At 41.6% G+C, this 15800-nt stretch overlaps 1 protein-coding gene across 1 annotated transcript in view; it reads right to left on the bottom strand.

The window, feature by feature from the left end:
* The window catches only part of LOC137619873 (DNA polymerase alpha catalytic subunit-like), a 316081-nt gene that overhangs the window by 108492 nt on the left and 191789 nt on the right, over positions 1–15800 (bottom strand). Inside the window, exons 11-14 of the mRNA XM_068350163.1 lie at positions 11634–11810; positions 10765–10966; positions 10362–10633; positions 10015–10196 (exon numbers count right to left, since the gene is read on the bottom strand). Of these exons, the coding sequence (XP_068206264.1) occupies positions 10015–10196; positions 10362–10633; positions 10765–10966; positions 11634–11810 (833 nt within the window). The remainder of the gene's footprint in view (positions 1–10014; positions 10197–10361; positions 10634–10764; positions 10967–11633; positions 11811–15800) is intronic.

Here is a 15800-nt window from a genome sequence, read left to right on the forward strand (position 1 = left end):
CACCTTTTCCTTGCCTCCTCTCCTTTTAACAACCTTCCATTTCCATCTTTCACTGTCTCTTCAATTCTTGCGCCGGCCTTCCTTACTCTCTTATCTTAATTAGGAAAAATATAAATTACTTCCAAATTTGTGCTTTGTTCCTGCACTAACAAATCTTACGCTATTCATATGGATGACTCACCCGTTATGAGGATGGTAATACCAACCACTGACATGCTCACTGATTCACTATGTGATACATAAAAAGGAGTATTGATAGCAGCCAGGGCAACCTGTGTGTTTGAGATAACATATGAACGTCTAGGTAAGCATATTCTGAGTTAAAAAATAAAAATACATAATTTACACACAGATGTTCCCAATGCTTTCCTCGCAGGAAGCATTGGGGACGTGTACAAGTATAAAATCTATACTAGGCTACACAAGGGAAGTGGTTCTTACCTACAGAGAGATGAGGCCAACTTACAGAGCAACCCTTGGCACTGTTCCCCAAGAGAGGACAAAATGAAAAGAAAAGAGCCTGTCATTCTTATTCATTCATCCCAGAATTAACCCTGGTAACCAATGACCTCAAACATCTACTACTTGTCAAAAAAGGAGCCTGAGGTACTCTTAAACCACTTGTTGTGCAGCCACCACAGGACCGATAGAAAACGTACAGAGGTTCCTGTGGGTCACGTCTTGCAGGTAGTTGGCGGTGAAGGTTGTCTGATGCTTCCACACGCCCACTTGTAATACCTGCATCACAGAAAAGTTGCGCTTGAAGGCCAGGGATGTACTAATGCCCTTGATATCGTGAGCTCTGGGTTGTCGAGCTGGTGGAGTCAGAATTCAGTGCCGAGTCTATAACTTGACGAATCCAGGCAGAGATGGTATTCTTGGTTAAGTTCCTCTTAATTCTCCCTGTACTGACAAAGAGGGCTGCCAGCCGGGATCGAGTTGTTGCAGTGCGTTTAAGATAATATTTCAAACTCCTCACTGGCAGAGTAACAGTTGATCTGGATTAATAGTTACAGAACGGAGGCTTACTGTGAAAGGGACCAAATCTAGAGTCCAGTACCCCCGGACGAAGCAGAGTATCACCTCCCCCATCCCTTTAAATGGGCGATGTCGTATGAGAGACCACACAGTTCCCTAATCCTCTTTAGGGAGGCTAAAGAGAGTAGGAACGCTGTCTTCAAAGTGAGGTTACAGTCTGTTGCATGGTATAAAAGTTCGTAGGACACATTCCAAGGTCTTATCTGCAACTGGGGGCAAGTGATTTTATAACTTCGCATGAGGAAAGAAAGCTCCAACGAAGAGGAAATGTCTACTCCTTTCAGTCTAAAGGCTATGCTTATGGCTGAGCAATAGCCTTTCATCGTCGAGACAGCGTTTTTCCTCCCGAGGGTATACAAGAAATTCAGCTATTGTTGGAATATTGGCCTGGAGGGGAGAGATTCCCCTACCACAATACAAACCACAGAAGACAGTCCACTTTGCCTGGATAACCGAGGCTGAAGATCTCCGTAAGTATCCAGAAACAATTCTCGCAACTTGTTACGAAAAACTTCTCTGAGAGAGGAGGTGTTGGATAGTCTCCAGACGTAAAAGCGAAAAGACGGAACTGCCATGTGAGGGATGTTCACGTGTGGTTCTTTGAGTAGATCTTGTCGTGAGGGAGTTCTCTCGGAAGATCTACTAAGAGTTGCAGAAGGTCCAGATACCACTCTGCATGGTGCCACAACAGAGCTACGAGCGTCACCAGTAGGTTGTTGGATGCTCTGGTCTTGTTGAGCACCCTTCTCAGACAAAACGGGGGAAAGGCGTACACATCGTGTTGTCCCACCGATGTTGGAATGAATCTTGTCATAGAGCCTGATGGTCCAGGACTGGAGAGCAGCATAGTAGACAGTCTATAGTTGGAGAACCCCACAAACTCAGGACTTTGTTGGCTATCAGAGTATTCAAAGACCATTTGGAACCCACTATCTATGTCGCTCTGCTCAAGTTGTCTGCGAGCACATAACTCTTGCCCAATGAAGCGAGTTAATGCGTACACTGAATGTGCTTCTGTTCATCTTAGCATCTCTACTGTTAGATGGCAAAGGGACTAGAGAAAGGTACCACACTGTTTGTTTACGTAAGCTTCTATTGTAGTGTTACTCATCAACATCATGGAGTGACCAGAGAACAACTGTTAGAACTACTGGATAGCTAGAAAGGCTGCTTTCATCTCTAGATTTATGAGATAGTACTTTCAGACTCAGACCAGAGGTCTGAGACTGTGTTGCAGCAAATGAGCCCCATCCTTCATTTGATGCGTCTATGTAGAGCATCAAATCCAGAAGACGGACGAGAAGGTCTAGCCCTTCGAGGAGTTTCTCCTTCGTCATCAATTATTGAAGATCCGTCACCTGATCCGGTCGCAAAGGGACTAAGGTGTCCGGTGAGCCGGTGCTGGTTCTATACAGACTTCAGCTGCCATGGGAGATATCATATCCAGAGGTTGCCGTTAGGAACAAGATGGATTCGGAATGTCAGGTGTCCTAGAAGGCACAACCATTGTCGGGCTGGAAGATTTTCCCGTCTGAGGAAGGAACTTGCCACTTCCCTCAGCCTGTATACCCTGTCGTCGGATGAAGAGACTTTTTGGAGGTTGGTGTCTATAATCATACCCAGGTATACCAGTCTCCGAGAGGGAAGCAGTGACGACTTCTTGAGATTCATCATGATCCCCATATACTAACAAAACTCGAGAAATCTGTCTCAGTGTTAAAGAAGGGTTGTCACAGAGTCTGCTAGAATCAGCCAATCGTCTAGGTACCCCAAAAGACGAATGCCGTTTTTGTAAGCCCAAGATGACACTAGAGCGAACACCCTCGTGAAGACCTGAGGTGCTGTCGAGAAGCCGAAACACAGCACCTTGAACTGGTAATACCTGGACTCATGTCTGCCGTTTCCATCCTGAACAGAATTTGTAGGTAGGACAAACTTCCTCAGGAACATGAGATCGATGACTGGTTTCCAGCCTCCAGATGCCTTTTCCACAAGAAAAAGTCGACTGTGGAAACCTGGAGACCCATCAAGGACCCTTCTCCAACATGGTCTGGACTTAAGCCAAAAGGGACAATTCCTTTACGGATCCCTTCATATAGGAGCTCAATGGAATTGGAGCTTGAGTCAGTGGAGGGAGAGATTATATGAAAGGGACGCGATACCCTACGCCGATTGTTGCAATCGTCCAGGGATCTGCCACCTCTGCCAGAGGTGTTGCAGACATCCTCCCACCAGTGGACGGATGAGAGTATTGCCCTACCAAGCAGGAGCGACCATCTCCCTTTCCAATTCTCCTTTCTCTGAGAGGGTTGAGGCCCTTCTGGTCTCAAGTAGGTACGGGCCGCCGTGACACCTTGTTGGAGGATCCTGCTATCCCGTTTGTTGAGGGATTTGCTGGTTGGGTCTGATTCCTAGGAAGTTGAAGAGCCCTAACGAAGGGCCTGGAAGTCATGGCCCTATAGAGGAGAGAACCTTTGGAGGATTCTACTTTTGGGCTGAAGAGAGAAGTTCCCTCGTGCCGAGTTCCTTAAACGTGTTACTTCAACTTTTGGCACTTGCCTGTGGAATCTCTCAATCACTGCATCCCTCCTCTTCCGAATTGCATTTACCCACAGTTGACTACCTGGTTGGAAAGGAATTCCAGAGTTCTGGTACCCAACAAAAGCAATAATTCCAAGGACCGCCATGTAGATTCCTTGGATAAATCCTTGGATCTAACAAAGTGGCCCAACGACGCCAGCCATAAGTCAAACCACGAAGCAGCTTGCATGGCGTACTTCGCACCCTTCTCAATGTTGAGTAACTCAATTGCTGAAAGCGAAGCCGTCAGGTTGGAGAGAGTCTGTACTGAGAGACCCCTAGTAAGAGACTAAACTGAGGAGTCCACAGGCAGGGCTGGAAGGGGTTCATTAGCAGTCTCATAGTACAGTACAGGTAGTGCTCTACTTACGACCTATGCGACTTACGATGATTCAACTTTACAATGATTTTTTCAGGGTGATAACATCAAGTCTATCGGAAATAGGACGGATATTTCCTTGAAAATAATCTATTTTCTTGTATAAAAATAAACTGATTTATTTTGGTAAATTATCATTTTCTTTTATTGTTAATATACAGTAATGTATCTATTTTCCGTAAGAAATACATTAAGAAGAGCTTTAATATCTGTCCAATTCATATTATATGTCTGGTGACGTCATATCACCGGCGGAAAGCGACCGGGCAATACAGTGATTTCCTTCCAATACACTAATGATTAGTATTAGTATTCCCATTATCGAAATATTAAGCAACAACACAAAAGTATTTTGTGGGTCTGTAACGGTTGTCATGAGTACTACATAGCGTAAATTTGACTGTGCCCTAGTTTTATCTAATCTCTGATATTAGATCGATATTTATCTAAAGAAAGTATATTAATAGGAAAAGTATTTTCTTGAAAATAATATATTTCCTTTTACATTATAGAAATTAAATACTCTTGCTTGATAAGTTAGTATTTTCTTTTCATTTCCTGCAAAAAAAAAAAAAAAAAAAAAAAAAAAAAAAAAAATTAATATACATATTTTGCAAAAGTCATTCTTCGTAGAGTTTACGTCACGTGTCTCGTGACGTCATGTATCTGGCGGAAGCACGCTGAAAACTATCATTGTTACCGGGTAATCTTATTATAGCATTCCCATCATCGAAACACCGAGTAATAATATCAAGTGTTTTAGTGGTCTGTATCATTAGTTATGAGATTAGTACAACTTACCGTAAATAAAAGAAAAAAGTCTGATGACGTCATATATCTGGTGGAAGGAGAGACGCAAATCAAGTGATTTCCTTCCAATGCATTACTATTCCCATAATCAAAACATCGAATAATGATATATATATATATAAAGATTTTTTTGATATTTTTCAAAGAAATATGAAGAGATTATGAAGAGATATTAAATGTTAAGAAAACTTTATAAATCAGTGTTATTCGTACTATACTGTATGTGCGCATAATCGTAATAGGGCAGCGTGACCTTGAGATCAGCTGATGCCAACTGAAAGTAAATCAAAAGTATTTGCTGATTATTGATATGCTCAAGAAATTGAAAAAGAAAACAAACGTGCTTCAATAAAACACGATTAAACACAATAATGTCTAATAGAATATGAAGGCTTAATAATGAACTAAAAATTGAACCTGTATGCATTTGCGAGAGCGAGCACACACACACACCCACAGAGAAAGGGCTACAACGATTTCGCATTATACCTACAGTGGTACCTCTACATACGAATTTAATTCGTTCCACAACCGACTTCGGATGTAGAAAATGTTCGGATGTAGAAACAAATTTTCCCATAAGAATACACGGTAATTCATTTAATTCGTTCCTCAGCCTAAAAACCCATTATAAATCCTAAATAAATGGCTACACATACGGTAATTACACATACCAATAACATAACTGCATAATATGAAAGAAGCATGTAAAAAAGATAATTATAAAGAAATAATAAATACAAAATGTGTTTTATTGCCACTTTACCTTAGAGACAGGCCAACGCAAGTGTAGGATTTGCTACGCCAGCAGGAGACGGACGATCGGCGAGAAGGTAGACATGGTGTTAACATGTTCTCTAAATAAATACTCTCTCTCTCTCTCTCTGGTTCTTCTTCACTGTTAGTGTTAGAGACGCCTATTAATATTTTCTGTGTGAGAGAGAGAGAGAGAGAGAGAGAGAGAGAGAGAGAGAGAGAGAGAGAGAGAGAGAGAGAGAGATTAAACAAAAATGTGTTGTGTACATATGATTTTTAACAGCGTTAACGAGTTGAAAGACAGTTAAATGTAACTAAAAAAACAATATCAGCGAATCTGAATTCCTTTATTAACTAAAACAAATATCGTGTGCGTATGCACAAACACACACACACGCACGAGGAGACGCAATCGGCGAGGAGGTAGAGATGGTGACTGCGATAACATACCGTAACTTACACTACGGAAATTTTAATCTAACTTAGCTTAATTATTTCTTTTTTTATTTTTATATTTCATATTTTTTACATTTTTTTTTCTTTTTATTTTTTTTCATCACTTTCAGTGACGAGTTACGGTATGTTATCGTAGTCACCATCTCTACCTCCCCCCGACCGTCTCTTACTGCGTAGCAGTTCTTGCACCTGTGTGTGTGTGTTTGCGCATACGCACGAGTGTGCTTGTATCAATATTTGTTTTAGTTAATAAAGGATTTCAGATTAGCTGTTATTACTTTCTCAGTTACATTTAATTGTTTTTCAACTCGTTGACGCTGTTAAAAATCATATGTACTCTAAACACATTTTTGTTTAATCTCTCTCTCTCTCGGAAAAAAAAATAATAGACGTATCTAACACTATAACAGCGAAGAAGAACGAGAGAGAGAGAGAGAGAGAGAGAGAGAGAGAGAGAGAGAGAGAGAGAGATTTTATTTAAAGAACATGTTAATGCTATGTTTAGAGAGAAACAGAAAAAGAGAGAAGTCTTATTTAAAAGAGCTTGTTAATGCCATCTTGGTTTTCTTTGCTTCACTTTTTTCTTTCTTTCGGTTCATCACGCTGGCCCTTCTCACAAATGATCGTTGCCAACAATCTCCTTGTCCTTTATCCCTATCAACAAAAGGTGTTCTATCTCTTCCAGGGTATTGCTACGATGTCTTGTAATAATGGTGATCCCCTTCGATGGTTATTTGCTTTAATGGCTGCCTTCAGCTTGATGATCCTCGAGATTATAGGCATATTGTTTAGCCATACAGTATCACTCACATGCACACTGCTCTAATGTTTTTCTATAATTTCTTGCTTCAATTCTAATGAAAGAATTGCCTTCTTCCTGTACTGAAACTTAAGCTTCTTAGGCACCATGATTATAGGTAAAATCATAAAGGAAATGATGACCTGGAGACAGGGCACAGTTCCGGAGGATATACTTCCAAAGGTTCCGATCTGAAAGGCCGAAAGGAGATCTCACGAGGAGAGGCCATGTCTCTGCTCAATAGTGGTTGAAGCCGGTCCACGTGTGTTGGAGTGCAATGCAGCATCTTCCTCTTTTGTCTAGCCGTAATCCTATTGCTGGAGCGGAGAGCAGTGAGCAGACGATGGCCAAAGTCCTGAACTAAATTAGGTTCACTTCTCTAAGTCTAGATGAGGGGGGACAGGTGAACCGGAGGGGTGTCAGGGAGTCGAACCACTGAAGGGTTCCTCCTGCGGTCAGACAGGCCTGTGGAGGTGGAAGAGGACACTGACCTCTCTAGTGGGATCCTGGGGCGAGTCGATTGGATCCGATGTTGTTGAGGCTTAGGCGGGGCTGGGAGGCGCAGGCCGCCCAGAGACTTCTGTAGGGCAGACACGAAGGTGTTGTACCAAGAAGGAAGCTTGCCTACAGACGTCAGGTCTGGGGTATCCTTTAGGAGAGCTGGAGGAGAGAAACGCTTCTTAGCAGGGTGATGTCTGGGAACCTGACATGGTGGAGGGAAGGTTAACCATTGACCCATAAGAAGATCCCCCTTAGCGGTCTTTTGGGGACGATTGGGGGAGATCGGAACACCGGCAAACTTATTAAGCGGCTCTCTAAACCTTTCTGGGAAGGAGATAGGTCAACTGCTGGAGGGTACAGTTGCAGAGGCTCCTCCCAGAGGCTTGGGGCTCGTGACCACTTTTGAAAGCAGGACTAAAACGCGTGAAATCGGGTGATTCACACATGAAAGGGCACGATTCTCGAGAAGATGGATGCATTTTACAAGTGATCAACGGACAGCGAGGAGGGAGCCTAGGGGACCTCTGTTGCTCTTTAGGGCTGCGATCTCTTGTTAGAGGACTGTGAGGAGAGGGCGAAGGAAACCTCTGAAGGAGTGAAGAGAGTCGTGTTGGTGCGAGTTGCATCGGCGAGCGATACACAGGAGAGCATAGCGTGGGCGAATGCTTAGCAAGGAGAGACTATGCTAAAAATGGAGGGAGTCAACGAGAAGGAAAACGTCTGCTTGGAGAGTGTCAGTTGGGAGATCGTTGTCTGTGTGTAGGTCGTCTAGGAGAATGCCGGGTTGGAGAGCATTGCATAGATCATGAGCTCCTGAGGAAGAGCGTAAAAAACGAGAGCATGCTCGTCAAACTCACAATGGAGTGTGTGGTCCTCGTGAGATAGAGTGTCTCGTTAGTAAACGAGAGTTTCGCTTTTGAGTGAGAGCGCCTCAATCCTGAAGGGGAGCGCCTTGCTCGTGAATGTGAGCATTCAACTCTAGTAAAATAGTGTCGAGATCGTGATGATGATCGTCGATCTCGCAATCCGCAGCAATGTTCATAAGAGACTAGGGAACGACGTCATGAGGGTGATCATCGGGAGAGGCGAGAAGATGTTCGATCTCGTCATGGCGAACGGCGAACAGATGGAAAGCAGGCCGCGGACTGACAATCCCTCATAGATATAAGATCCACAGCAGATGAGTGTTGAACACGCGGGCTGCAGCATTGCCAGAGGGGAGAAAAGAGCTTGAAGATCGTTAAGGGACGACAAGATCTGATGATGGCGGGAGGAAACGTTGTCAGCAGGAGGTTGTCGGATAGGCGAGCGAGAGCGATGATCACGAGACAGCGTGGAAGGATCAGGAAAAGGTAAAATTGTACCTTACGAACAGATAACGTGTCAGCTGTAGAGGCATCTCCAGGCGAAGGAGAAGAATCTCTCCATGCACCACACTAAAAAACTGAGGTAAAGCTTCTTTAGGAGAGGTTTTTTAGTCGCTCTCAGGGACGGCCAAACCTACAGCACATCTGAGAGAATGGTTTCCCGGCTGCTGGAGGCAAAGGTGCTACTCTGGGGAAAGCAACAACGGCCCCCCTTACCCCGAGGTTGGAGTAACCTGGTCTGAGCTCCTACTTAATTGCTCCCCGGAGGAGGACAAGCGAAGAAGAGCTTTGGAGAGAGGTCTAGTAGTACGGGAGGAATTCCAATCTCTTCGCCCCTGAGGAAGACCCCGGTGGAGAGATCTCTCTCTTGGATTCTTGCTACGACGCCGAAACTTCTCCCACTGGAAGGCAGGCCACCCCCAACACTTGTCGCAGGGTCCCTGCTCACAGTAACACCCGCTGCAGGTCGGGCATAGCGAAAGAGGTTTCTACCGACAACATGAAGGTGTTGCAGGAGTGCCCTTCAGGTCCAGGGTACGTACGCACAGTAATGTTAAAAGAACAGTCACACCTGAAAGAGAAAAAAATTCAGTGTATAGCAATAGTATTATGGACAAACCTTAAGGAGGAGAGAGCGGACACATCCGATCTCTACCAGCAAAAAGAAAAGTGATGTAATTCACTAGTGTGAGTAGATATACAATAGGTGGCTGGGTACCCCAGCCACCTAGTACTCGCCCCACTATAGTGGCTGGGTAGGGTTGCCAGGTCGCATTGAAGTCTGAATGGCTAACGTTCCAGCTTCGCCAAAAGATAATGATTATTTTTATTATAACATTCTCATCTTCAAAAGAGTGTGGTAGTTAGCAATGGTCCAACAGGTAAGATTCACTTAAATGAACCTTATTTTGATGATAAATTTACCTTAATAATTACCTGGCGATCACATAACAAGCCCCCAACCCCTTTTTTAGCATTTAGTGTTATAATCAAGTTAATGATTCTTAAACAACTTCAACAGAATGAGTTAAGAGACCCGAGTAGTTTCAGTAACCCAATAGGCATGGTTTCTACCCAGCAGTAAGAATATGATACCAAGCTGGTTGGTCTCTGGAGGTGAGAAATATAAGGATTGAGAAAGAAATGTTTTTTTTTTTATTCTTATAAGGTTGAGATGCTTGCTCCATAGTATCAATATAAATTTCATTACTAAAATGTTTTAGGAACAAAAGATGTCGAGTCTGGGGATCTTCATGAGCTCTGATATGGGCAATTACACTACAAATGAGATTCTTATGAACTAAAAACCAAAATATAATGAAACTTACTCATACATCTTCTTCACTTCTTCATAAGTCAATGATACACATTCATTCTCTGGAACTTTCAATACATGTGACACTAAAGAAGGTAAATCATAACTTTTTGCTCTGATAAGTTCTTTTGCTGAAATTTTCAAGTCGCACACCAAACGACCACACATAGCAGCCCTTTCTGCAAATCCTTTACTCTGAGGAAGAAAGCCAATAATTTACAAACAATAAAGTCATACTTTACTTACTAAGTCCTAAAATACATATATAGAACAATTATTATACAGTCCTGAAACACAAAATATAAAGAACAATTACTATACCCTCTTGAAACATTCAGAATATGTATTTACCGTACTTACTGTGAGTTTAGGCATCTGTGTTCTCTTGAGACGTCCAAGACGTGACCAATGTGGAATTTTATTTAAATGTACTCTGTGTAGAAGAACACTAAGATCAAAGCTAAAAATGTCATGCCCGACAATAACATCTGGGTCAATCTTATGAATCTTGGCTAAGAGGAATCCTAGAAGAGCCCGTTCACTGTCTGTCTTTTCAATTTTGGTCGAGTGATAACGAGGTAGGTTATCTTTCAAATCCCAGGGCCATATTACATCAGATGGGTGTGTCATAGCTGGGGGAAAAAATAAATATAATCTAAACTAATTTCTTCATGAAAACATACTGTAATGGAATTATATGAATTCAGATAACAAATATGTACAAAGTAGATTAAAGGACTGGAAAACACTTTACTGTACATACCACAAAAGTGCATTTGGAAAGGAGGATTTGGAGATGCCTTATCAAGAGGAAATTCCTGATGGACAAGACATGACACCATAGCAATTTCATTTTGGTGAGTTTTGGGGTTAACAGTCGTTCGCATTCCAAGAGTCATCATTACTATAGGTGGTGCTGCTATATTGGCTACAGGGGTTACATACTCTGGGTCCACAGCCACAGCCTGTTTGGAAACATATTTTAAACCGTAGTAAAGAAAAAGGAATGTTTACTTAAATGCTGTAGACCAAATCTCACTTTGAAATTGTTTCCCAACTCTTGGCTTTTATACTTTAACAAAATAAGCCTGTCACTTCCTCTGTGATCAACCACCACCCTTGTAACTTCTTTTTTGCTTTTTTCCTGGGCTAGAAAAGGCTATTTTTCTAACTATGCTAACGGTAAAAATATTTAAATTTGATCCTGTACAAGGCTTTAACTTCCTTACCAGTAAATTAGGTCATGCATAAACAAAGATTTGGTATCATGAATTAATAATTGGGAATTAACTTTATTATTCTGTTGAGAAAATTAGCATTATATTTATACTTTAGTTTCAAAATTATGATAGTGTCTGAAGTCACTGTTCTTAAGTGAAAGGTAAAGAAATCAAGAGAGCTAAGTAGGAAGAAAACAAGGTGACTATAAGTAAAAGAAAAACATGTTATACAACTGGGTCCAACTGGATACTACAAGAAGCTTACAATAATCTACAATGTGAGAAGCAATACATACTATAAATGGTGTCCTAACTAAACGGATAACAAAAAGAAAAAGAATTACAAAATGCAGCTACTTATTAACTTTGAAAAACCACTCTATAAAACTGAAACTGGTCAACACTAACTTACCTCCACCTTGCACCAGGACACTGATGGTGATGGCAACTGTGGTAACTTTACATCTAACCAACATGGACCTTTAATTTGGCGTTCTAATAAGAAGAGCTCCAAAGAGGAGGTATTTGTACCAAAAACATGACTGAAGGTCTCTCCACTCAGATCCATAGGCAATGCAGGGAAGTCAGCCTGTAAGCAAAATTCAAAACATGTAAAAAATCATACAATCTAACCAATTATAATCAGTCACATTTTGCAGTGTCAAAATGCGCCCAGCACTTGTCTTTTGTCTACCTAGTAAGAGAATAGTCCATATATGAGTCATCCAGATTCACGCACAAGAAAAACCCATCCTCTTCACTGTTCAAGTCATGAGGATATTATAGTGTGAGATAAAAGGAGTAAAGTGGCAAGAATTTGAAATATAACTGACATATTTATCAAAAAAAAAAGTTTTGTGTTAAATTCCTGCTGAAATGGGGAGACCTAATTTGTGAGTACTTCAAGTTACTTGTGAGGGTTTGAAAAATGTAAGAGAGGATTCGGGGACTGTGGAAGTCAAAGATGGAGGTTCAAATAACAAGGCATTGGAAACTGCGAGAAAGTAAAATAAGTTGTATTGTGTTCCATACGGTATGGAAAACTTGAATCCATATAAAATTATAATAGTAACCAGGGCAATTTATAAAATTTTAAAAGTACTTTGTACTTTTCCTAGCCATACAAACCAAAGTCCTATAATTAGGGATATTACTTCGACACAAGTGAGTATCAGTTGTTGAAATCGATAAAGAACAGTTATCCGACTGGAGAGGGTGCAGGACTCACTTTTGACATTCCACCCCAGGACTTAGAGGGGTGGTTTAAGGAGGGAAGTTAGATTAAAAGACACAGGCTTGTATGGCTGGGAAAAATACAAATTACTTAAAAAAATTGTTATTTGTTCCTATGCTTGGAGGGTAGGAAGTCCCCTTGGAACCAAAACTGAAATGTCCTGAAACTTACTTCCCAGGAAGTGTTGAATACTTCATCTGTGAGGAAGCATAGTGAGGTCTCTTCCACCCCTATCCATTCATCATAAAGATGAGAAACAAATAGGCCAAGAGTCATACGATAAATTGTACTGTACCATGTACAATAATGAGAAACTTTACCCTCAAAGGGGATGTCAGTAAGAATAAATCACCAAGGACATGAATAATGGGTTTGTATGATTCATCATCCCACAGCTCACATGGGGTATGGGGGAGATAAACTTCACTGACGAGCATGTAACCCTCAAAAGCTGACCCCAGGTGATGGGTAAAGGAATGAAGGAAAAGAGCCAGTTATACCTTTCATTCCCGACTTACATTGAAACGTTGCCATATATGAGATGCATCTTGTCCCATGTGGGAGCTGGGATCATTACACAACAGCTTGAGCAGCCACCTAAGGCCCAAGCACAAAGGTGTCAAGTAACTAGTGGGTATACTCTCGCATGTAGGTCATGAAAGTTGTCTATCTTCCAGACACCTCACCCACTAACATATTCCTATTGAAAGCAAACATGGGGACATTCTCCAACTTCATGAGCCATGGTTCTGGCTGGTGCATTGACACATTAGCCTCGGCGTGCACTCTACAGATCGTTTCACAAAATCAGTGTGTGTTCCTTAACACCTCTTTCTTGGACCTGTTAATGCTAATGAAGTCTCCTACACTAAGACCTGAAGTGTTGGGTCCTTTTCAGAAAGCACTACATGGCCATTAGAGGCCACAAGAGCATTTCATCTTCATCAGCATCCAACACTTCCCAGAGGGAGGGGATGGAGGACTCAAACCTGGGGTCAAGTACCACCGGATTTCGAGTCGGCCACAATTCCAGCACAAAACTGAAGGAGATCTCCTTCAATCAAGTGTGGGCAACTTCATACATTAAGACGACTCTTTGCCAATGCAAAGGCTAGCAGAAAAAACATTCTTGAGAGTCAGATCCATTTCAGATGACCTCGTCAAAGGCTCGAACGGGGATGCATAAGAGCCTTGAGGACCAAGGTCGCGTCCAACACCAAGGGTCAGAGATCTTTGGGTGGGCACAACTGTTCAAAGCACTTCTCAGCATAGACAACTCAAAGGAAGCAGAGAGGTCTATACCCTTCAAGTTTAAAGACCATACCAGTAGATGTAAAGACTACTCTACTCCTTCAATCTGTCCGTAGTGGCTTAGTGCATATGGTAGCACATTCGTCTTGCCTGGAATGTACCTGGCTGGTCCCTCTATGGCATGGAATGTAGCCAAGGTGACCCTCCGCTTTGACAGCTCTCAATGGGCCGCGAGACCATGCCTCCCTGGTAGGCGACGTAACCCACACAGTCGTGCTGTAGCTTATCAGGACTATCTTGTGCTTCCTTAAACGTTTTTAGAGTGTTTGAAAGCCTTGAAAGGCTGCTAGCATCTCTAGGATGTTTAAATGCAGATGCCTCTCCTCTTCAGTCTACCCTCCAAAGGAAACCAGGTCATCCAAGAGTGCTCCCCACCCGTTCTTCAAAGCGTCCGAAAACAGATGACAATCAGGATGTGATAAACAATTAATGAAGGAATGGAACCTTCTAGCAGTAAATACTAAGACGCCAAGAACTGCCATTTCGGCTGCGATCAAACTTTCTTCAGATTGTGTATATACTGCGTATTAAGATGTCTTTTCTTGGTCTTGTTAGCAATTACTACTTGGAATGTGCAGAGGAGTTTTTTTAAGGGAGATCATAATTCTCATTCCCTTTTTGTATCGCATTGGAGCAATACTGTGATTTATACAACCATTGTGAAGAGGGAGTTTTACTTTCAGTGCCACTCATGGAGAAGTATGTTTCGATGGTTGCCGACCAAGTTAGCAGTTCTAAGCGTGAAAGGAAACGCAGTTAACTCAGGGGAACATTCAGGGATGACTAGGCTATTTGATTATAGAGGGGATGACAACAATAATGACACACCTCCACCTTTGGACAACCCAAAATTGAACCATCTTTCGATAGTGATGGTCTTCCTAAACTCTGGGCATCACTTGCTTCCTTAGTTAAGATTCAAAAGTTCAGTGAATACCCCTTTAATAATGCTAATTCTGGTCCTTCACACACCATTGGCAAAGCTTACCTAACATCCCCAACAGTCATTCTAATGCTGATAGCATTTTATGCAGTAAGGATTCTGAAAGTAAGCTGCGCTCTACAGATTCAAAAGCCTCACGCAGAACCTCAAAATCTTTATATACGTTAATTCCTTCTGCTGAATAAACCCTTGAAAAATCAGTCTTTCTATAGGACAACTAAATTGTGAGACAGGAGACAAAGTGGGTTGACTTGATCCTAATAACTCATGACTCACTTAAGTAAATGCTTATAACCTGTCTCAAATTACTTATGTGTAGGCCATGGCATATTGAATGATTCCTTTAAATTCTAATGGGGTGAACGAAAATTCAACTAAGGTCAAAAATTTTTCATTATGATTCAGATAATAGAGTACAGTACACCATTTGGTTGCAAGGGCGGCTACTAGCTCATCACACAACATTACTAGAATTAATGTTAGCGCTAGAAAATATAAGGGCAAAAGGAGTCCTCTATGCACTACTTCAGTTGCCCCCTTTTCAAATGGCAAACAAACAGAAATCAGCTGATTTCCAAACAGCCCATCCTACAGTACAAGCCAATGAGGAATAAAAAACTAAAAAAAGAAGAGAAAAGAGAGGAAGTATTGCATTTTCAACCTTTTATAGATTAATGTGAGTACGGAAATTTCTTATTCTACTGAATCAGGAAAAAGTGGCTCTTACCGAACAGTTTACGCACTTCAATTCTCCAACTTCATGATGAATAATTAAAAACAATTGTCTCAGATTCAGAGAAATGCTGGTGATTTAAGTTCACATTTAGTACATGAGACACCTATTCAACAGAGAGAGATGATGATTTTTACAAAATTAATCAATTACTTAGCCTTGTCTCGGCTTACAATTTGGTAGCCAGTCTTCACCAAATAATTGTTTCATGAAAAAAAAATATCTAAATTTGGGATATTCGAGTTGGCTTGACTATTATAAAGATTGTTTCTAGTCTCAGAAAAATTTGCAAGATATCAGGATTTACTTGTCATTCGGGATTTTCTGACTAAATTAAATAAAACTGCTTCAGATGGGA

The sequence above is a fragment of the Palaemon carinicauda genome, chromosome 26, assembly GCF_036898095.1.
Source record: "Palaemon carinicauda isolate YSFRI2023 chromosome 26, ASM3689809v2, whole genome shotgun sequence".
Lineage (NCBI taxonomy): Eukaryota > Metazoa > Arthropoda > Malacostraca > Decapoda > Palaemonidae > Palaemon > Palaemon carinicauda.